The following is a 21,928-nucleotide window of genomic DNA, read 5'->3' on the forward strand; positions in this document are numbered from 1 at the left end:
TTGTGGGTCATCCTCTTCAATTTTGTGATTGCATAGTGATTTGAAAACACCTTGGCAATGGGCTCAGATAGACACAATAGCTTCACCAAACCCAACTGCACAAACTTCTGCAGTTCACTCATGATATTTGGCAATGGTGTGACATACACTGGTCCGGCTCAAGTTCAGGAAGATTGTCTTTGAAAGGACTGGCACTGATGGAACATAACTCCTCTTTCTCATCTGTACAGCACTTGGCATGGTTGCTTACTGTCACTAGTGATGAATATGACAAGAGCTAAATAACCACTCAGCATTGAACATTATGACTGAAATGAACAGTGTGTATTAAGTAAATAGCATGGTTTACATAGAATAAAGACAAGAAAATCACTGACATACAGTTCGCTACAAGTCATGTGGTTCACTTCAACTTGTTGCTGTGTATCTGACCTTGACCCTTCTTTTTTCATGCTCCAAACTCTAGTTAGTCCTGAAGAAGGACATCATCTGAAAGCTTAACAACTTTTTGAATCTTTTTTTTGTGCACATGACCATGCAGTGCCTTAATTATGAGGGTCATTCAATAATTAAAGAAACAAATTGGCCTGGAGAAAAAATCATTTATTTTTACAAAACAATATTTTTCTACTTTTCAACATAATCCCCTTGAACATTTATACACTTGTTCCAATGGGCTACACGCTTTTTTATTCCGGCTGCAGAGAACTCTTTATCTTTATGTTTGAACCAATTTCCCATAAACTTTTTCAGGTCTTTGTTGTCCTGGAACCTCTTTCCATGAATGCCTCCTTCAGTGCACCAAACGAATGAACATCACTAGGTGCTAAATCAGGACTGTAAGGGGATGGGGCAGTACTTCCAAGCCCATTTTTTCAATGGTTTCATGCGTTAGTTGAGAAATATGAAGATGTGCATTGTCTTGCTGGAGAATCACACATCTCCTCTTAAATCCACAATGTCTCTCTCTCATGGCTAGCTTCACCTTGTTTAATAGCAAATACGAGTAGTATTGTCTGTACATTGTACACTGCTCTTCAAGATGATCACAAAAAACTGGACCTTCAGCATCCCAAAACACCGTCAACATGACTTTTCCTGCTGACGCTTGGGTTTTGAATTTTTTTTGACAGGTGAGTTGGTGTACTTCCACTCCATCCTCTGTCTTTTTGATTCAGGTTCATAACAGTGAACCCAAGTTTCATCACAAGTTAAAATTTTGTTGAGGAAGTGCTCACCTTCTCTTTCATAATGTTCATTTAGCTATGTGCACACTCTCAAATTTGTTTCCTTGTGTAGCTGCATCAACTCCTTTGGGACCCATCTTGCACAAGTTTTGTGGTACTGGTACTACAGCTTGTTACAGATAATGTAATGAACTGTACAAGTACTAACTTGAACCATATCAACTATCATTTCCACAGTCACACAGCAGTTGGCACGAATAATGTTGTCAGTTCGACTTTCAAGTGAGGGAGTTGAAGCCGCAACTGGGCGACCAGAACGGTGTTCATCAGTCACTGAGTCATGACCATTTTTGAACTGCTCTACCCACTTGTAAAAATTTGCATGATTCATACAACCTTCACCACAAACTTTAGATATTCTACTATATATATTCACTGGTTTCTCACCTTCAGCAAGTAAAAAATGAATAACAGAATGTTGGTCAACTAACGTGGACGTTTCAAATGGAGTCACCATCTTGAAATCTATTTTTGAGGTTATAAAGCAAACAATGTTGATACATCAGCTGATCAGAGCTCATTCCAATTATGCCCACTTAAAGCCATAGAAGTACCAGACTTGCCCTACTAACAGTTTTTTCCCCAACCAATTTGTCTGTTTAATTATTGAATGACCCTTGCATATAGTGAGTTGTTACCTTCAATTGTTTCACGATTCAGTCAAAGGAAAGGTTTTAGAAAAACAGTTTATCAGCAGAATTATGGGAAACAGCCAGCATTATTATCTGTATGCTTCCAAATCAAACAATCTGGTACAAAGTTTAGGTAGAAGTTTCTCATATTACTCATTATGAATTTCGATGATGGAGTTGCGTCTGCCTTTTGTGTATGTTGATACACTCTCTTTCCTTTTACTGTTACATTAACAAGATACAAGATTGTGATCCTCAATGTATGTTCTGTACATTCTGTTGTAGTGACTTCCAAGTAAATGTTGCTAAACATAAGATGTCTGCAGATATATCATTAATTTTTCTTTATCCTAGTAGTAGAAAGTGTTCCTTTTTGGCTAAGAGACTTCATATTTTGATGAAGTGTGCAGAAGGAATGTTTGTGTATAAACCTGGTTTTGTACAAGGCACAATGTAATATTCATAGTTTTTAGTTCAAATGTCTCTATAGTTACTCACAGCTCTTTCCATAGAAATCACTTACTGGCACCCTAAAATGATACAATGAAAACACTGAAAATGAATGAGATTATATGGAGAGTGCTCTGTTAATGGTGTCTTTCCAATTAAAACAGAATTACAATTAGTGTTCCACTATCACTAGGATGTTTTAGTCTACCATTTACAATTTTTATAGCAATATGAATGGAACTATATACATACATTTCTTGAATGGAAATGGCAAAACATGTAAGAGCAGAATTATAAAATATTATGTTCAAGAGGCACTATGAGCTGCACAGATTTAAGGACATATGTGCAATATAAAATTCAATAAGAAAATATTTTCATTTAATGTATTGATAATTACACCATAATTGCAATCATTAAACAATTTAATGATTATATTGACAATGTTTATGTAAAAAATTTGGACATTGCAACCACACTTTTCTATTTGTCTTTGAAATAAATATATTTAATACAAAGCTGTGTAAAATAAGAAATAACTTAATACTAATTAGTGATTCACTTTCAAGGCTATAATGATTTTTCACATTATAATGATTACTTCCATATCATTTTTATCATGGTTGTTAAAATGTTTGTAAAAATGTGGAAGCTACAGTTTTTCAAAGGTGAAAAAATGTTTCAAATTATATATTTTTACACTATAATTCTGCTTGTGAATAAGTGATATAGATATGTTGTAATATTCCCACAAACAAGCTATATTGATGAGTGGCATCCTCTGCAGCTGTTGCTGACAGAAACTGTAAAACTGGAAGATTAAATTAGATTAATCAAACATTTTTATTTGTTTCTCCTTTTAAAATATGTTGCAAATTGATATATTAAAACACAAATCAGCCACAACATTAATATCTAGTTTCTTTGAAATTAATTTATATTGAGTGATATATGCTGTGAAAAAGAGTTTACAGAATTTCTTTTTTCTGCTGTTCCTGTAAGTTTTGGTGCCTTTGGATTAAATAGCTGTACCTGTTGTGAAGAAATTTGCTTTCAAATGAACATAGCACTATGCATCAATGCAAAAGGAACAGCTCAAATTTAACCATTCAGCTACACAGAGAAAACACCAATAGTATTTTTTACTTTGAGAGTAATCCTGAAAGTAACATCTGAAATATGCTGGGAACACAGGGAAACTGTTCACATGGTTGTTGTTATCCTGGAAGACTGCAATGAACTTCATCCCATCACATTCACTTCAATATGAAATTTTTCACTAATAACAAAAATCACTTTATTTGACTTGTGATTTACACAATGACAAGGTGCAGAAATAATATGCATATAAACTTTGTCTAAATGTTTAACATTCAGAGGAAGGATCAGTATTATAGTTCAAAGGTCTTCAACAAACTTCCATTAGTCATTCATTCATTCACACATCATGTTTTATAAATACCACCATGAAGGAAAGCTTTGAGGGATTTGGAATAAATTAACTTACACATTAACTGACAGAATCAGCCACCAACTGGTTGTTGTGTAAAGTATACTAACAACAAGTTGTGATTAATGTTAACACTAACACAAACAAATGTGGGAATTGCTTCTATCTTACTTTATGCAAGTATATAATTTAGGGTAAAAGATCACTCACTGTGTATAATTCAGGGTAAAGGGGACGACTCACTACATAGCAGAAGCATTGAGTCATTAATAGGCACACCCGATTGAGAGAAAAAAAACTTCATATCTTTTGGAATTAATCCTTTGTCAAGCTAGAGTATAAAGACATACACAAAACACACACATATGGATGCACAGAGTCACACACAAACACACACACACACACACACACACACACACAACATACCTGTACCCCTGCATTGCGCCGGCTGGCCACAGTGCTGGGATTGCATCTCTGGAGGTAGACTAGTGTGATATGGGGTTTGTGCCGGGCAGAGTGGTTGGAGGGAGGGAGGAGTGGGAGGCAGGAATAGGGGTTGTTGGTGGGTAGTTAGTGGCTCAGAGGAAGGTAGCCATTTTGCCACCTATGATACAAGAGAGTGGGGTGGCAGGTGCATGGAATGGGAAAGTGACTCACACACTAATGGGGTGCAGTGCATGATGAAGGTGATATGGAGATATGGACTGGGAGAGGGTGACTGAGCAGAGGAAAGGGAAACTGTTGGGTAGAGAGGGTTAACAGAGATTGAGGCCAGAGGAGTTATGGATGTGAAGGTTGTGTTGCAAGGATAACTTCCATCTGCATAGTTCAGAAAAGCTGGTTGTGGAGGGAAGGATCCACATGGACCAGGATGTGAAGCAGCTTTTGAACTCAAGCATATTATGCTCAGATGCCACAGGATTATGAACTTTGCTCTTGGCCACAATTTGGCAGTGGCCATTCGTTCTGGTGGACAGCTGGTTGGTTTCATTCTGACATGTAGTGTAGTCATTGCAGTGGAGTTGATATATGATACCACATCTTTCACAGGAGACCCTGCCTGTGATGGGATAGGATAAGTCTCTGACAGGAATAAAGTGCTGGATGGATGGATTGGGCAAGTCTTGCAACAGGCCTTCCACAGTGATATGTAGGTTGGATGGCTGATGGAACAGCACTTCAGGAGGGGTAGGAAGGATCTTGAGTAGGATGTCTCTTTTCTAGACATGATGTAAGAAAAACAAAGCCTTGGTGAATGATATTGTTCATTTAGTTCAGTCCAGTGTTATATTGGATGCTGAGGGGATGTGGGGGGATGGGCACTCTGTTCTGGCTGATTCTTGGGAGTGGACCAGATTCAAGACACCCTGTCTTCATTCCTTGGCAACCTCAACTTCTTTTCTCCATTTCATTGCATCTGGCCCTCCTTAACCCATCATGCCACCTTCCCATTGGCGGCATATCTATTGTTAACGAGAAGGCCCTTGTCCAATAAGTTGAACGTCTGACCAGAGCCTTCACAGACAGGCAGTAGCCCCCAAACCTCGCTTGCGAATAGATTTCCTGTGCCATATTCTCAAACACCCCTAGTCCTCACACCGTCCCCAACAGTCATCTATAAAGGAGCAACTCCCTTGTCACCCATTATCAACCTGGACTAATACAACTGAACCATATCCTTCACCATGGTTTTCATTATCTATCGTCACACTCAGAAATAAGGGTGATATACATCTACACCTGCATACACACACTACAAACCACAGTATAGTCTATAGGATGGAAACCATGTACAACTGCCAATCGTTTCCTTCCCTTTTGGACTCGCAAACAGGGCGAGGGAAAAACGACTGTGTGGATGCCCTTGTAAGAACTATCATTTCTTTTATCTTGTGTTTCCATCCTTACATGTAATGTATGGGTGACAGTGTACTAGCTCTGCAGTCAGCCTCAAACGCTTGTTCTCTTAATTTTCTCTGTAGCGTTTCACGAGAACAACGTCGTCTTCCCTTCACGGATTCGCATTTGTGTACGAAAGGAGGCAGGGAGTATTGTGTTACCAGTAGATGCACAGTAACAGCACAATTGGTCGACGAAGAGCACGCAATGATTCTGAATGTGGACTAGTGATTGGACGGTATCTTGCTAACAATTCCATCAGGGTCATTTCAACCCTTCCAAAGCAGACCAAAGTGACTGTTGGTGATGTCATTGTGAAATGGAAACATGAAAGAACAATCACAGTTAAACGAAGACCAGAAGACCTCATATAGAACCGTCAGAGACTGTCAACCACTGCCGAGGGAGGTCGTAATAACCTGCATGAAATCACTCGAAAAAATTACTGGTGAGTTCCAAAATGCTACCAGCAGTGCAGTTGGCGCAGTGACTGTACGTGAGGAACTAAAAGGAATGGGGTAGAATGGCAGAGCAGTTTCTCACGAGCCACACTTTTCTGTTTTAGATGATAAGCGACGTTTGAGGTGATCTAAAGAGTGACGTTACTAGACAATAGGTGACTGGAAATAAGTGAGTTTGGGCGGTGAATCACGATACAACCTGTGACAATCCGATAGGCAGGTTTGGATTTGCAGAATGTGAAAAAAAAGACAGATTCATAGGATTCGTCAGCCTGGAAAAAAAGGTTTGGCAAAGTAAAATGGTGCAAGATGTTCGAAATTCTGAGCAATATTGGGGTAATGTGTAGGAAAAGACCGGAAATATACAATGTGTACAAGAACCAAGAGGGAACATCAAGAGCAGGAGGCCACGAACGAAGTGCTAGGATTAAAAAGAGTGTGAAGCAGGGATGTAGTCTTTCGCCTCTACTGTTCGATTTATAAATCGAAGAAGCTAAACAGAAACAAAGGAAAGGTTCAAGAGTAGGATTAAAATTCAAAAAATGGTTCAAATGGCTCTAAGCACTATGGGACTTAACATCTGAAGTCATCAGTCCGTTAGAACTACTTAAACCTAAATAACCTAATGACATCACACTCATCCATGCCTGAGGCATGATTCGAACCTGCGACTAGAGCAGCCGCGTGGTTCCGAACTGAAGCGCCTAGAATCGCTCGGTCACAGCGGCCCGCTCAGTAAAATTCAAGGAGAGGACGACATAGATAAGATATGTTGACGACATTGGTATCTTTTGAGTAAGTGAAGATGAATAATATTACAGGATTTGTTGAATGGTATGAACAGTCTAATGAGTGCAGAATATGGACTGAGAGTAAATCGAAGAAAGACGAAAGTAATCAGAAGTAGCAGAAATAAGAATACCGATAAATTTAACATCAGAATTGATCACGATGTAGATGAAGTTAAGGAATTCTGCTACTTAGGCAGCAAAATAACCCATGACGGACAGAGCAAGAGGGACATAAAAAGCAGACTAACCCTGGCAAAAAGGGAATTCCTGGCCAAATGAAGTGTAGCAATATTGAACATACATCTTAATAGGAGGAAGAAATTTCTGAGAATGTACGTTTGGACCACAGCACTATATGGTAGTGAAACATGGACCGTGGGAAAAATGGAACAGAAGAGGTTCGAAGCATTTGAGTTGTGATGCTATAGACGATTTTCGAAAGTTAGTTGTTCTCATGAAGTAAGAAATGAAAAGGTTCTGCACAGAAGCGGCGAGGAAAGGAATACGTGGAAAACACTAACAAGAAGGGGCAGAATGATAGGACATCTTTTAATGGCTCTGAGCACTATGGGACTTAATATCTATGGTCATCAGTCCCCTAGAACTTAGAACTACTTAAACCTAACTAACCTAAGGACAGCACACAACATCTAGCCATCACGAGGCAGAGAAAATCCCTGACCCCGCCGGGAACAGAACCCGGGAACCCGGGCGTGGGAAGCGAGAACGCTACCGCACGACCACGAGATGCGGGCAGGACATCTTTTAAGACATCAGAGAATAACTTCCATTGGTACTAGAGGAAGCTGTAGAGGGAAGAAATTGTAGAGGGAGACAGTGACTGGAATACATCCAGCAAGCAACTGAGGACGTAAGTTGCAAGTGCTGCTCTAAGAGGATGAAAAGGGTGGCACTGGAGCAGAATTTGTGGTGGGCACCACAAATGAGTCGGAAGACTGACTGCAAAAAAAGGAAGTTTGAAGACAATAATTGTTTGTATCAGCATGACAACGCACCCTGTCATCAAGTTGCGTCTGTGACGCAATGGTTTGAGGAAAGTAACATTCCTGCAATGAACTGGCCTGCCCAGAGTCCTACTATGAACCGAACGGAACACCTTTGGGATGAGTTACAGCATCTACTTCGCTCCTGGACCCCTTCGGGCATCATAAAGACGAAGGGTGGCCACACCCATATTGATGTCCGCTGCAAGGCGTCTGGATTCTTTTGATGAGATATGTATAGTGGGTTACCCTGTCCCTCCTAAATGCCTACCCCCATTGTATCCCATTTCTAACTCAATAAAATGTCGCCCACACATCGTCTCTCATAGCCAGCCAGTTTTCTCTTCCCGACCTTTCACCTCCACCCCCACACATACACACGAAGAACATTGCACTATTACCGCAGCTGCCATCTTCACACTTAAGAAAAGCGCTCAGTTTTACTTTAAATACTTTGATCAAGCGAAATATAAGCGAATTTTTCCTCAGCCTTTTTTCCCCTCAATTATCTCCTGGATAAATTTCAATCTCCGACTTCCTCTACAATTTTTGCCCTCTACAGCCGCCTCTAGTACCACGAAAGTGCGCTGACAATCTCGCTGTTGAGCTCCATAAGCTCCTCCTCTCCAATCATGAAAGTTTTTCCCTGATGTCTTAACAGATGTCCTATCACACCGCCCCTTCTTTTTATCAGCGTTTTCCATATATTCCTTTCCTTGCCGATTCTTCGGAGAACTTCCTCATTTTTCACCTTACCAGTCCACCTAATTTTTAACATTATTATATAGCATCACATCTCCGATGCCTCGATTCTCTTCTTTTCCAGTTTTCCCACAGTCTGTGTTTCACTAGCATACAATACTGCAATACTGCAGTCCAAACGTACATTCTCAGAAATTTCTTCCTCAAAGTAAGGCCTTTGTTTGATACTGGTAGACTTTTCTTGGCCAGGAATGCCCTTTCTGCCAGTGATAGTCTGCTTTTTATGTCCTTGCTCCATCCGTCATTGATTATTTTGCTGTCTAGATAGCAGAATTCCTTAACTGCATCTATTTCGCTATCTCTGATCCTAAGGTTAACTTTCTCGCTGCACTCATTTCTGTGACTTCTCACTGCTTTCGTCTTTCTGCTATGTACTCTCAATCCATATTCTGTGCTCATTACACTGTCAGTTACATTCATCAGATCAAATGGCTCTGAGCACTATGGGACTTAACTGCTGTGGTCATCAGTCCCCTAGAACTTAGAACTACTTAAACCTAACTAACCTAAGGACAACACACACATTCATGCCCCAGGCAGGATTCGAACCTGCGACCTAGCGGTCACGCGGTTCCAGACTGTAGCGCCTAGAACCGCACGGCAACTTCGGCCGGCATTCAGCAGATCATGTAATTTTTATTCACTTTCACTGGGGACAGCAATGTCATTAGCGAATTTTATCAGTGATATCCTGTCATATTGAATTCTAATTCTATTCTTGAACCTACGTTTTATTTCCGTCATTACTTCTTTGGTGAACAGATTGGACAGTAGGGGCGAAAGACTACACTCCTGCCTCACAGCCTTTTTAATCCGAGCACATCGTTCTTGATCTCCACTGTTATTGTTCCCTCTTGGCTCTTGTGCATATTGTATATCACCCGTTTTTCCCTGTGTTTCTCAGAATTTAGAACATCCCCAATTTATCCATAAATGAAGCCACAAAGGGTTGACACACCCACACTAATATCCACTAACAGCTGTCAGGGTGCTGTTGATCAGACGGCGTATGGTGTACGAACTGTAAAAGTCTAAACTGTATTCCGTATAGGTTGACGACAAAAGAGGTGTAGAACTTCGAAAAATAGATAGGTCTTGATCGGACAATTCTTTGTTAAGCTTTACGCGTTTCAATATTTCATCGTGAGAGTGAAGCTGTGGCATGAAGTGTACAAGAAATTAATTACAGAAAATGTACCTAAGTGTGCATCTAAGTATTCGAATGTACATAAATTCCAAATAGTATCGTACTAACATAAAAATAAAACTTAAGCCCAAAGCTCACGAAAGTTAGCACATAAACTGAATACAAATCTCATGTCCTGTATGCACGTCTGACAGTGCCGTCGTCTATCGAATAGAGCCCCTGCCAAACTGGATGTGGCGACTGAACTATCAAATAGGTAAACGATGGCCAGCAGGTGGCGCAAGCCTTGGTCTTAGAAAGCAAGTCAAAGAGTCGCTCTAGAAACTTCTATACACTGCGATTAAGTAGATGTCAGCACCCTGTGAACAAATTTTACACAAACACATTTTTGCTACTTTTATGGAAGAGAGACTCATATTAACAGCATGAAAAAAAGTAAAATACTGTATAAGTGTGAAGGATAAAGTTCACAACCATCACAAAATACATGTAAGTAAGTATCACAAAATGTAGTCAAATTACGATAGACGAACATGTAATAAATGACATAACAGAATCGTTTAGGTGAGCTAAGACTGGTGGCAACAACTTGAAATGAAAGAAATATTATACGACAAAAGGGGTATTTTTTGAAATACTCTTTAAGTTAGCGTTAGCTCGTGTAACAGTCCAGCTGTTATTACTTTACAACCATCATACAATTTTTACATGTTGTTATATTGTGCCACACCAGCTGTTGATTACAATTATCTTCTGTTTTGATTATTGACTAAAGACTATCTCTGTAACGTTTTTTACGATGTTTTCACGCTGTTAGTATGAGTTTCTCTTCCATAAAAGTAGCAAAAATGCTTTTGTCAAATTCGTTCACAAGGTGCTGACATGTAATGCTGACATGTACTTAATCGCCTGTATAGAAGTTTGTGAAGTTAGAGTTTGACTTGCTTTCTATGGTCAGTGCTAGCGACATCTCCTGGCCATCGTTCAGATGTTTAATAGTTCAATCGCCACACTCAGTTTGGCACGGGCTCTATTCGATAGACGACGGAACTGTCAAACATACCTACATGAGATGAGATTTGTATTGTATTCAGTTTATGTGCTCACTATCGTGAGCTTTGTGCTAAAGTTTGATTTTAATGTAAGTGCGATACTATTTGGAATTTCTATAAACTGGAATACTTAGATTCACACTTACGTATATTTTCTGCAATTAATTTCTTGTACACTTCATTCCACAGCGTCATTCTGACGATGAAAGTTTGAAACGCGTAACGCTTAATAAAGAATTATGCGATCAAGACGTTTCTATACTTCAGAGTTGTGCCAAATTCGAATGGTCGCCTGCCCGTAGTATGGAAGTATTTGTATTTCTACATCCAGTAATGGATGTATGGAATGGAGACCTGGACAATCACCCGAAGCACATGGAAAAATTACAAGCTCTAGAGATGGACTTCTGGAGAAGATCGGTAAGACTCCCCGGGAAAGAGAAGATAAGGAACACCGAAATAATAAGGGGAATGGAAATAAAAGAAAGAATATATTACGTAATGGACAGGAAGAAAGTACAGTGGTATGGGCATGTACGACGAACGGAGGAAGCCAAAATATCAAAATTGATACTGGAGTGGTAACCGGAGGGGAGAAGAAGAAGAGGACGACTTATGACCACCTGGCTCCAAAATGTACAGCACACAATGAAGAGAATGGGCGCAGAGGAAGAGGACACACAAGATCGAAACATCTGGCGGAATATTTTGAAAATATAGTTTAAGAACGTTTATCCTTTATACAGGGTGTTACAAAAAGGTACGGCCAAACTTTCAGGCAACATTCCTCACACACAAATAAAGAAAAGATGTTATGTGGACATGTGTCCGGAAACGCTTAATTTCCATGTTAGAGCTCATTTTAGTTTCGTCAGTATGTACTGTACTTCCTCGATTCACCGCCAGTTGGTCCAATTGAAGGAAGGTAATGTTGACTTCGGTGCTTGCGTTGACATGCGACTCATTGCTCTACAGTACTAGCATCAAGCACATCAGTATGTAGCAACAACAGGTTAGTGTTCATCACGAACGTGGTTTTGCAGTCAGTGCAATGTTTACAAATGCGGAGTCGGCAGATGCCCATTTGATGTATGGATTAGCACGGGGCAATAGCCGTGGCGCGGTACGTTTGTATCGAGACAGATTTCCAGAACGAAGGTGTCCCGACAGGAAGACGTTCGAAGCAATTGATTGGCGTCTTAGGGAGCACGGAACATTCCAGCCTATGACTCGCGACTGGGGAAGACCTAGAACGACGAGGACACCTTCAATGGACGAGGCAATTCTTCGTGCAGTTGACGATAACCCTAATGTCAGCGTCAGAGAAGTTGCTGCTGTACAAGGTAACGTTGACCACGTCACTGTATGGAGAGTGCTACGGGAGAACCAGTTGTTTCCGTACCATGTACATCGTGTGCAGGCACTATCAGCAGCTGATTGGCCTCCACGGGTACACTTCTGCGAATGGTTCATCCAACAATGTGTCAATCCTCATTTCAGTGCAAATGTTCTCTTTGCGGATGAGACTTCATTCCAGCGTGGTCAAATTGTAAAGTTTCACAATCAACATGTGTGGGCTGACGAGAATCCGCACGCAATTGTGCAATCACGTCATCAACACAGATTTTCTGTGAACGTATGAGCAGGCATTGTTGGTGATGTCTTGATTAGGCCCCATGTTCTTCCACCTACGCTCAATGGAGCACGTTATCATGATTTCATACGGGATACTGTACCTGTGCTGCTAGAACATGTGCCTTTACAAGTACGACACAGCATGTGGTTCATGCACGATGGAGCTCCTGCACATTTCAGTCGAAGTGTTCGTACGCTTCTCAACAACAGATTCGGTGACCGATGGATTGGTAGAGGCGGACCAATTCCATGGCCTCCACGCTCTCCTGACCTCAACCCTCTTGACTTTCATTTATGGAGGCATTTGAAAGCTCTTGTCTACGCAACCCCGGTACCAAATGTAGAGACTCTTCGTGCTCGTATTGTGAACGGCTGTGATACAATACGCCAGTCTCCAGTGCTGCATCAGCGCATCAGTGATTCCATGCGACGGAGGGTGGATGCATGTATCCTCGCTAACGGAGGACATTTTGAACATTTCCTGTAACAAAGTGTCTGAAGTCACGCTGGTACGTTCTGTTGCTGTGTGTTTCCATTCCATGATTAATGTGATTTGAAGAGAAGTAATAAAATGAGCTCTAACATGGAAAGTAAACGTTTCTGGACACAGGTCCACATAACATATTTTCTTTCTTTGTGTGTGAGGAATGTTTCCTGAAAGTTTGGCCTTACCTTTTTGTAACACCCTGTATAGTAATTTCCGAGTAAATTATTATGTTGAAGATAAGCCTCTGTAATGAGGAATAGCTAAAAAATTAAAAAAAAAAGTAATGGAAAAAGAGACGTAGTTAGATACGGGACGCCTCACCTTTATCCTGTTGTCAGACGGAGGAGGCGGAGAGCCCCATGCGGTAGCCGAAGAAGGCGTCGATGAGGTAGAGCAGCGCAGACAGCAGCGCCAGGCAGCCCAGGGACAGTCCCGAGGCTCGCTCGCTGGCCACCAGCCCGGAGAGCTCGGCGCGGACGCGCGCCCAGTGCTCGGGGCCCGCCGTCATGGGGATCATGCCGACGCTGCGCCAGAAGTCGACCGCCACAGCGCCCGCCACGAGCAGCAGCAGCGCGCCGCACACGCTGAACATGAACTCCTGCACACACGCACACGCACACGCTGAGTGCGGTTCAGTACTTTTAGTCCGCTGCCAGGGGTACGAGCCTGTTACCAGCAGTAGCAATATGCAACATAGGCTGAACACAAAGTACGAGGGGCGTTTGAAATGTCCGTGCAAAGTCCGAGAGATGGCACCACCAGTGCGTATCGAGGTCATCTCTTGAAAAGAACGCACACCAAATTTCAGCCACATCGGTATATTTCTTTGTGTTTGGTATTAGTGTGAATCAAGGAAGTCGACTGATTGCCAAAAAATGGACGATGAAGGATTTAGTGTGGTGGCTAAACGTTACTTTATGAAAGACAAAACGCCTCAGGAGACTAAAGAGAAGCTTCATAAACATTACAGTGACTCTGCACTTTTGATTAGAACAGTTTATAAGTGGTTTAAAAATTTTCGGAATGGCCATATGGGCACAAGTGATGCTGAACGTTCTGGATTCCCTGTGGAGGTTACGACTGCAGAAATCCATGATATGGTGATGGATAACAGAAGAGTTAAGGTGCGTGAGATTGCTAGTGCTGTGGGCATCTCGAATGAACGGGCACATAATATTTTGCATAAATATTTGGACATGAGAAAGCTATCCGCAAGATGGTTTTCGCGATTGCTCACGCTTGACCATGATATGGTGATGGATAACAGAAGAGTTAAGGTGCGTGAGATTGCTAGTGCTGTGGGCATCTCGAATGAACGGGTACATAATATTTTGCATAAATATTTGGACATGAGAAAGCTATCCGCAAGATGGTTTTCGCGATTGCTCACGCTTGACCAAAAAGGGAATCGGGTAAAGTGTTGCAAGGATGGTTTTCAGCTGTTCAGGAAGAATCCGCAGGACTTTAGGTGTCGTTTCGTCACTTTGGATGAAACATGGATATATTACTATACTCCTGAGACCAAACAACAATCTAAACAATGGTTTACCAAGAGAGAATCTGCACCAAAAAAGGCGAAGACCAGTCCTTCGGCCGCAAAGGTTATGGCGACTGTCTTTTGGGATTCGCAAGGGATAATCCTCATCGACTATCTGGAAAAGGGTAAAACTATTACACGTGGGTATTATTAATCGTTATTGGACCGTTTTAAAAACGAGCTGCAAGAAAAACGCCGGCAATTGGACTGCAAAAAAATCCTTTTCCATCACGACAATGCACCAACACACACCTCAGCAGTTGTAGTTGCAAAATTAATGGAAATAGGATTCCAACTCGTTTAACATCACCCCTGTTCCCCAGACTTGGCACCCTCGGACTACTATTTGTTCCCCAATTCGAAGAAATGGCTGGCGGGACAAAGATTTTATTCAAACGAGGAGGTGATTGCAGCAAAGATTTTATTCAAACGAGGAGGTGATTGCAGCAACTAATAGCTATTTTGCAGACTTGGACAATTTCTATTATTCAGAAGGGATCAACAAATTAGAACAGTGTTGGACGAAGTGTATAAGTCTAAAAGGAGACTATGTCGAAAAATAAAAAAGGTTTACCCCAAACACGTAAATAGTTTTTGTTTTTGCACGGACTTCAAACGCCCCTCGTACTGTGCACACACACACACACACACACACACACACACACACACACACACACTCACACATACACACACACAAAGACACCAAACAAAGCAAACCAAACAATATGCCCAGTAAAGTGTGACAGGACCGCTATTATTCTCTATATCAGTGGTTCCCAACCTTTCTTAGACAATTACCCCTCAATGCAATTAGACATTTGCTAGTACCTCCAACTTAAGCACCTAACTAAATTGTAGAATGAAAGATATTTATGGAATGTTTTTAATTTTAAAATTATGAAACATGAATGATATTTACACTGAAGAGCCAAGGAAATTAGTACACCTGCCTAATATCGTGTAGGGCACCCGCGAGCAAGCAGAAGTGCCGCAATACGACGTGGCATGGACTCGATTAATGTCTGAGGTAGTGCTGGAGGGAACTGACACCATGAATCCTGCAGGGTGCCCATAACTCCGTGAGAGTATGAGGCGGTGGAGGTCTCTTCTCAACAGCACGTTGCCAGGCATCCCAGATGTCCTCAACAATGTACATGTCAGGGGAGGTTGGTGGCCAGCGGAAGTATTTAAACAGAAGAGTGTTTCTGGAGCCACTTTGTAGCAATTCTGGACGTGTGGGGTGTCGCATTGTCCTGCTGAAATTGCCCAAGTCCGTAGGTATGCACAATGGACATGAATGGATGCAGGTGATCAGATACGATGCTTACTTACGTGTCATCTGTCAGAGATGTATCTAGACGAATCAGGGGTCCCATATCACTCCAACTGCACATGCCCGACACCATCACACACCCTTCACCAGCTTGAACAGTCCCCTGCTGACATGCAGGGTCAATCGATTCATGAGGCTGTCTCCATACCCATACACGTCCATCTGCTCGATAGAATTTGAAACGATGTTTCCAGTCATGAACAGTCCCATGTCGGTGTTGACTGCCCAGGTGAGACGTAAAGCTTTATGTCGCGCAGCCATCAAGGGTACACGAGTGGGGCTTCGGCTCCGAAAGTCCATTCGATGATGTTTCGTTGAATGGTTCGCACGCTGACACTTGTTGATAGCCCACCATTCAAATCTGCACCAATTTGTGGAAGGGTTGCACTTCTGTCATGCTGAAAGATTCTCTTCAGTCGTCGTTGGTCCCTTTCTTGCAGGATCTTTTTCCGGCAACAGCGACGTCGGAGATATAGTATTTTACCGGATTCCTGATATTCGCGATACACTCGTGAAACGATCATACAGGAAAATCTCCACTTCATTCCTACCTCGGAGATGCTGTGTGCCATCGCTCGTGCGCCGACTATAACAGCACATTCAAACTCACTTAAATCTTGATAACTTGCAATTGTAGTAGCTGTAACCGATCTAACAACTGCGTCAGACATTTGTTGTCTCATATAGGCGTTGCCGACCGCAGTGCCGTATTCTGCCAGTTTACATCTTTTTTCTTTTTTTTTTGTACTATTTGAATACGCATGCCTATGCCAGTTTCTTTGTCGCTTCGGTGTACTTTGTGTGTATGTGTGTGTGTGTGTGTGTGTGTGTGTGTGTGTGTGTGTGCGTGTGTGTGTGTGTGTGTGTGTGTGTGTGTGTGTTTTAGAATGAATGACGAAGTAATTTTCAAGGTGCATTGTAAGTGCTACCCACAACTCTTTCTCAGATAAGAAAGCTAACTATCCACAGGGCGGTAGACACTTGTTACAAAACATATTATCTCTGCATTACTACTCTCTATTTCGATATTTGCTTGACCTGTACATTGCAAGCCCATTTAAATTCAACTAAGGTAAAATTTTTGCACTACACTTACTGTTCGTAAATCACTTGAGTGCTGCACTCCTTACTTCTGAACTGGCAGAAACTGGAAGACTCGGTCTGTTAATGCTTTGTGTCTGACCTCAGCCACTAATACCAATACTAATACTACTACTAATAATAATAATACTGTGTACAGTACTATTGTAGCCCTTATGTAGTTCCTGTTGCGTCGTGCTATCAATTAATTCATTTATCTGTTTACACGCAAGTAATGAAGCAGTTTGTGCACTACTGCGGATAGTATCTATCTATAACCTGGAGAAGATATTTTCTTGAGACATTTAGCATTTGCTACGTATACCCTCCCCCCCTCCCCCCCCCTCCCCCATGAACCATGGCCGTACCGTAGGTGCAACCACAACGCAGGGGCATCTGTTGAGAGGCCAGACAAACATGTGGTTCCTGAAGAGGGGCAGCAGCCTTTTCAGTAGTTGCAGGGGCAACAGTCTGGATGATTGACTGATCTGGCCTTGTAACATTAACCAAAACGGCCCTGCTGTGCTGGTACTGCGAACGGCTGAAAGCAAGGGGAAACTACAGCCGTAATTTTTCTCGAGGACATGCAGCTTTACTGTATGATTAAATGATGATGGCGTCCTCTTGGGTAAAATATTCCGGAGGTAAAATAGTCCCCCATTCGGATCTCCGGGCGGGGACTACTCAAGAGGACGTCGTTATCAGGAGAAAGAAAACTGGCATTCTACGGATCGGACAGTGGAATGTCAGATCCCTTAATCGGGCAGGTAGGTTAGAAAATTTAAAAACAGAAAGGGATAGGTTAAAGTTAGATATAGTGGGAATTAGTGAAGTTCGGTGGCAGGAGGAACAAGACTTTTGGTCAGGTGACTACAGGGTTATAAATACAAAATCAAATAGGGGTAATGCAGGAGTAGGTTTAATAATGAATAAAAAAATAGGAGTGCGGGTTAGCTACTACAAACAGCGTAGCGAACGCATTATTGTGGCCAAGATAGACACAAAGCCCATGCCTGCTACAGCAGTACAAGTTTATATGCCAACTAGCTCTGCAGATGATGAAGTAGTTGATGAAATGTATGACGAGATAAAAGAAATTATTCAGGTAGTGAAGGGAGACGAAAATTTAATAGTCATGGGTGACTGGAATTCGTCAGTAGGAAAAGGGAGAGAAGGAAACATAGTAGGTGAATATGGATTGGGGGGAAGAAATGAAAGAGGAAGCCGCCTTGTAGAATACTGCACAGAGCATAACTTAATCATAGCTAACACTTGGTTCAAGAATCATGAAAGAAGGTTGTATACCTGGAAGAATCCTGGAGATACTAAAAGGAATCAGATAGATTACATAATGGTAAGACAGAGATTTAGGAACCAGGTTTTAAATTGTAAGACATTTCCAGGCGCAGATGTGGATTCTGACCACAATCTATTGGTTATGAACTGCAGATTGAAACTGCAGAAACTGCAAAAAGGCGGGAATTTAAGGAGATGGGACCTGGATAAACAGAAAGAACCAGAGGTTGTACAGAGTTTCAGGGAGAGCATAAGGGAACAATTGACAGGAATGGGGGAAAGAAATACAGTAGACGAAGGATGGGTAGCTCTGAGGGATGAAGTAGTGAAGGCAGCAGAGGATCAAGTAGGTAAAGAAACGAGGGCTAATAGAAATCCTTGGGTAACAGAAGAAATATTGAATTTAATTGATGAAAGGAGAAAATATAAAAATGCAGTAAATGAAGCAGGCAAAAAGGAATACAAACGTCTCAAAAATGAGATCGACAGGAAGTGCAAAATGGCTAAGCATGGATGGCTAGAGGACAAATGTAAGGATGTAGAGGCTTGTCTCACTAGGGGTAAGATAGATACAGCCTACAGGAAAATTTAAGAGACCTTTGGAGATAAGAGAACCACTTGTATGAATATCAAGAGCTCAAATGGCAACCCAGTTCTAAGCAAAGAAGGGAAGGCAGAAAGGTGGAAGGAGTATATAGAGGGTTTATACAAGGGCGATGTACTTGAGGACAATATTATGGAAATGGAAGAGGATGTAGATGAAGATGAAATGGGAGATATGATACTGCGTGAAGAGTTTGACAGAGAACTGAAAGACCTGAGTCGAAACAAGGCCCCGGGAGTAGACAACATTCCATTAGAACTACTGATGGCCTTGGGAGGGCCAGTCATGACAAAACTCTACCATCTGGTGAGCAAGATGTATGAGGCAGGCGAAATACCCACAGACTTCAAGAAGAATATAATAATTCCAATCCCAAAGAAAGCAGGTGTTGACAGATGTGAAAATTACCGAACTATCAGTTTAATAAGTCACAGCTGCAAAATACTAACGCGAATTCTTTACAGACGAATAGAAAAAGTGGTAGAAGCGGACCTCGGGGAAGATCAGTTTGGATTCCGTAGAAATGTTGGAACACGTGAGGCAATACTAACCTTACGACTTATCTTAGAAGAAAGATTAAGAAAAGGCAAACCTACGTTTCTAGCATTTGTAGACTTAGAGAAAGCTTTCAACAACGTTAACTGGAACACTCTCTTTCAAATTCTGAAGGTGGCAGGGATAAAATACAGGGAGCGAAAGGCTATTTACAATTTGTACAGAAACCAGATGGCAGTTATAAGAGTCGAGGGGCATGAAAGGGAAGCAGTGGTTGGGAAAGGAGTGAGACAGGGTTGTAGCCTCTCCCCGATGTTATTCAATCTGTATATTGAGCAAGCAGTAAAGGAAACAAAAGAAAAATTCGGAGTAGGTATTAAAATCCAGGGAGAAGAAATAAAAACTTTGAGGTTCGCCGATGACATTGTAATTCTGTCAGAGACAGCAAAGGACTTGGAAGAGCAGTTGAACGGAATGGACAGTGTCTTGAAAGGAGGATATAAGATGAACATCAACAAAAGCAAAACGAGGATAATGGAATGTAGTCAAATTAAATCGGGTGATGCTGAGGAGATTAGATTAGGAAACGAGACACTTAAAGTAGTAAAGGGGTTTTGCTATTTAGGGAGTAAAATAACTGATGATGGTCGAAGTAGAGATGATATAAAATGTAGACTGGCAATGGCAAGGAAAACGTTTCTGAAGAAGAAAAATTTGTTAACATCGAGTATAGATTTAAGGTCAAGAAGTCGTTTCTGAAAGTATTTGTATGGAGTGTAGCCATGTATGGAAGTGAAACATGGACGATAACTAGTTTGGACAAGAAGAGAATAGAAGCTTTCGAAATGTGGTGCTACAGAAGAATGCTGAAGATAAGGTGGGTAGATCACGTACCTAATGAGGAGGTATTGAATAGGATTGGGGAGAAGAGAAGTTTGTGGCACAACTTGACTAGGAGAAGGGATCGGTTGGTAGGACATGTTTTGAGGCATCAAGGGATCACAAATTTAGCATTGGAGGGCAGCGTGGAGGGTAAAAATCGTAGATTGAGACCAAGAGATCAATACACTAAGCAGATTCAGAAGGATGTAGGTTGCAGTAGGTACTGGGAGATGAAGAAGCTTGCACAGGATAGAGTAGCATGGCAAGAGCTGCATCAAACCAGTCTCAGGACTGAAGACCACAACAACAACAACAACAACAACGTATACCCTATGTGATGAAAAGTATCCGGATATCTGACTGAAAATGATTTACATGTTCGTGGCGCCCTCCATCGGTAATGCTGGAATTCAGTATGATGTTGGCCCACCCTTAGCCTTGATGGCAGCTTCTACGCTCGCAGGCATACGTTCAATCAGGTGCTGGAAGGTTTCTTGGGGAATGGCAGTCCATTCTTCACGGAGTGCTGCACTGAGGAGAGGTATCGATGTCGGTCGGTGATGCCTGGCACGGAGTCGGTGTTCCAAAACAACCCAAAAGCGTTCTATAGGATTCAGGTCAGGGCTCTGTGCAGGTCAGTCCATTACAGGGATGTTATTGTCGGGTAACAACTCCGCCCCAGGTCGTGCATTATGAACAGGTGCTCGATCGTGTTGAAAGATGCAATCGCCATGCCCGAATTGTTCTTCAACAGTGGCAAGCAACAAGGTGCTTAAAACATCAATGTAGGCCTGTGCTGTGATAGTGCCACGCAAAAAACAACGGTGCAAGCCCCCTCCATGAAAAACACGACCACACCATAACATCACCGCCTACGAATTTTACTGATGGCACTACAGACGCTGGTAGATGACGTTCACCTGGCACTCGCCATACTCACATCCTGCCATCGGATCGACACATTGTGTACCGTGATTTGTCACTCCACACAACGTTTTTTCACTGTCCAATCGTCCAATATTTACATTCCTTACACCAAGCGAGGCGTCATTTGGCATTTACTGGCGTGATGTGTGGATTATGAGCAGCCGTTTTCTCACCTCTCGCCTAACTGTCATAGTACTTGCAGTGGATCCTGATGCAGTTTGGAATTCCTGTGTGATGGTCTGGATAGATGTCTGCCTATTACACGTTACGACCCTCTTCAACTGTCGGCGGTCTCTGTCAGTCAACAGACGAGGTCGGCCCGTATGCTTTTGTGCTGTATGTGTCCCTTCACGTTTCCACTTCACTGTCGCATCGGAAACAGTGGACCTAGGGATGTTTAGGAGTGTCGAAATCTCACCTACAGACGTATGACACAAGTGACACACAATCGCCTGATCACGTTCGAAGTCCGTGAGTTCCGCGGAGCGCCGTATTCTGCCCTCTCACGATGTCTAATGACTACTGAGGTCGCTGATATGGAGTACCTGGCAGTAGGTTGCAGCACAATGCACCTAATATGAAAAACATGTATTTTTGGGGGTGTCCGGATACTTTTGATAATATAGTGTGTGTCTCACTTATGTCATCAGTGATCTACGGGACAGAGCACAGCATATGTCTGTAGAGAGTGGACTATGTCAGGAATCTGTAACCGTCATCGTATTAATGTTAGTAAATCAGAAAAGTAATTGCTGAT

The 21,928-nt window shown here is 42.0% G+C and overlaps 1 protein-coding gene across 1 annotated transcript in view; it reads right to left on the reverse strand.

The window, feature by feature from the left end:
* Window positions 1–2,693: 2,693 nt before the first annotated feature.
* The window catches only part of LOC124802798, a 47,669-nt gene continuing 28,434 nt past the window's right edge, over window positions 2,694–21,928 (reverse strand). The window contains exons 3-4 of the mRNA XM_047263800.1: window positions 13,339–13,615; window positions 2,694–3,140 (exon numbers count right to left, since the gene is read on the reverse strand). Of these exons, the coding sequence (XP_047119756.1) occupies window positions 13,352–13,615 (264 nt within the window). The 3' untranslated portion in view covers window positions 2,694–3,140; window positions 13,339–13,351. The remainder of the gene's footprint in view (window positions 3,141–13,338; window positions 13,616–21,928) is intronic.

The sequence above is a fragment of the Schistocerca piceifrons genome, chromosome 6 (assembly GCF_021461385.2).
Source record: "Schistocerca piceifrons isolate TAMUIC-IGC-003096 chromosome 6, iqSchPice1.1, whole genome shotgun sequence".
Lineage (NCBI taxonomy): Eukaryota > Metazoa > Arthropoda > Insecta > Orthoptera > Acrididae > Schistocerca > Schistocerca piceifrons.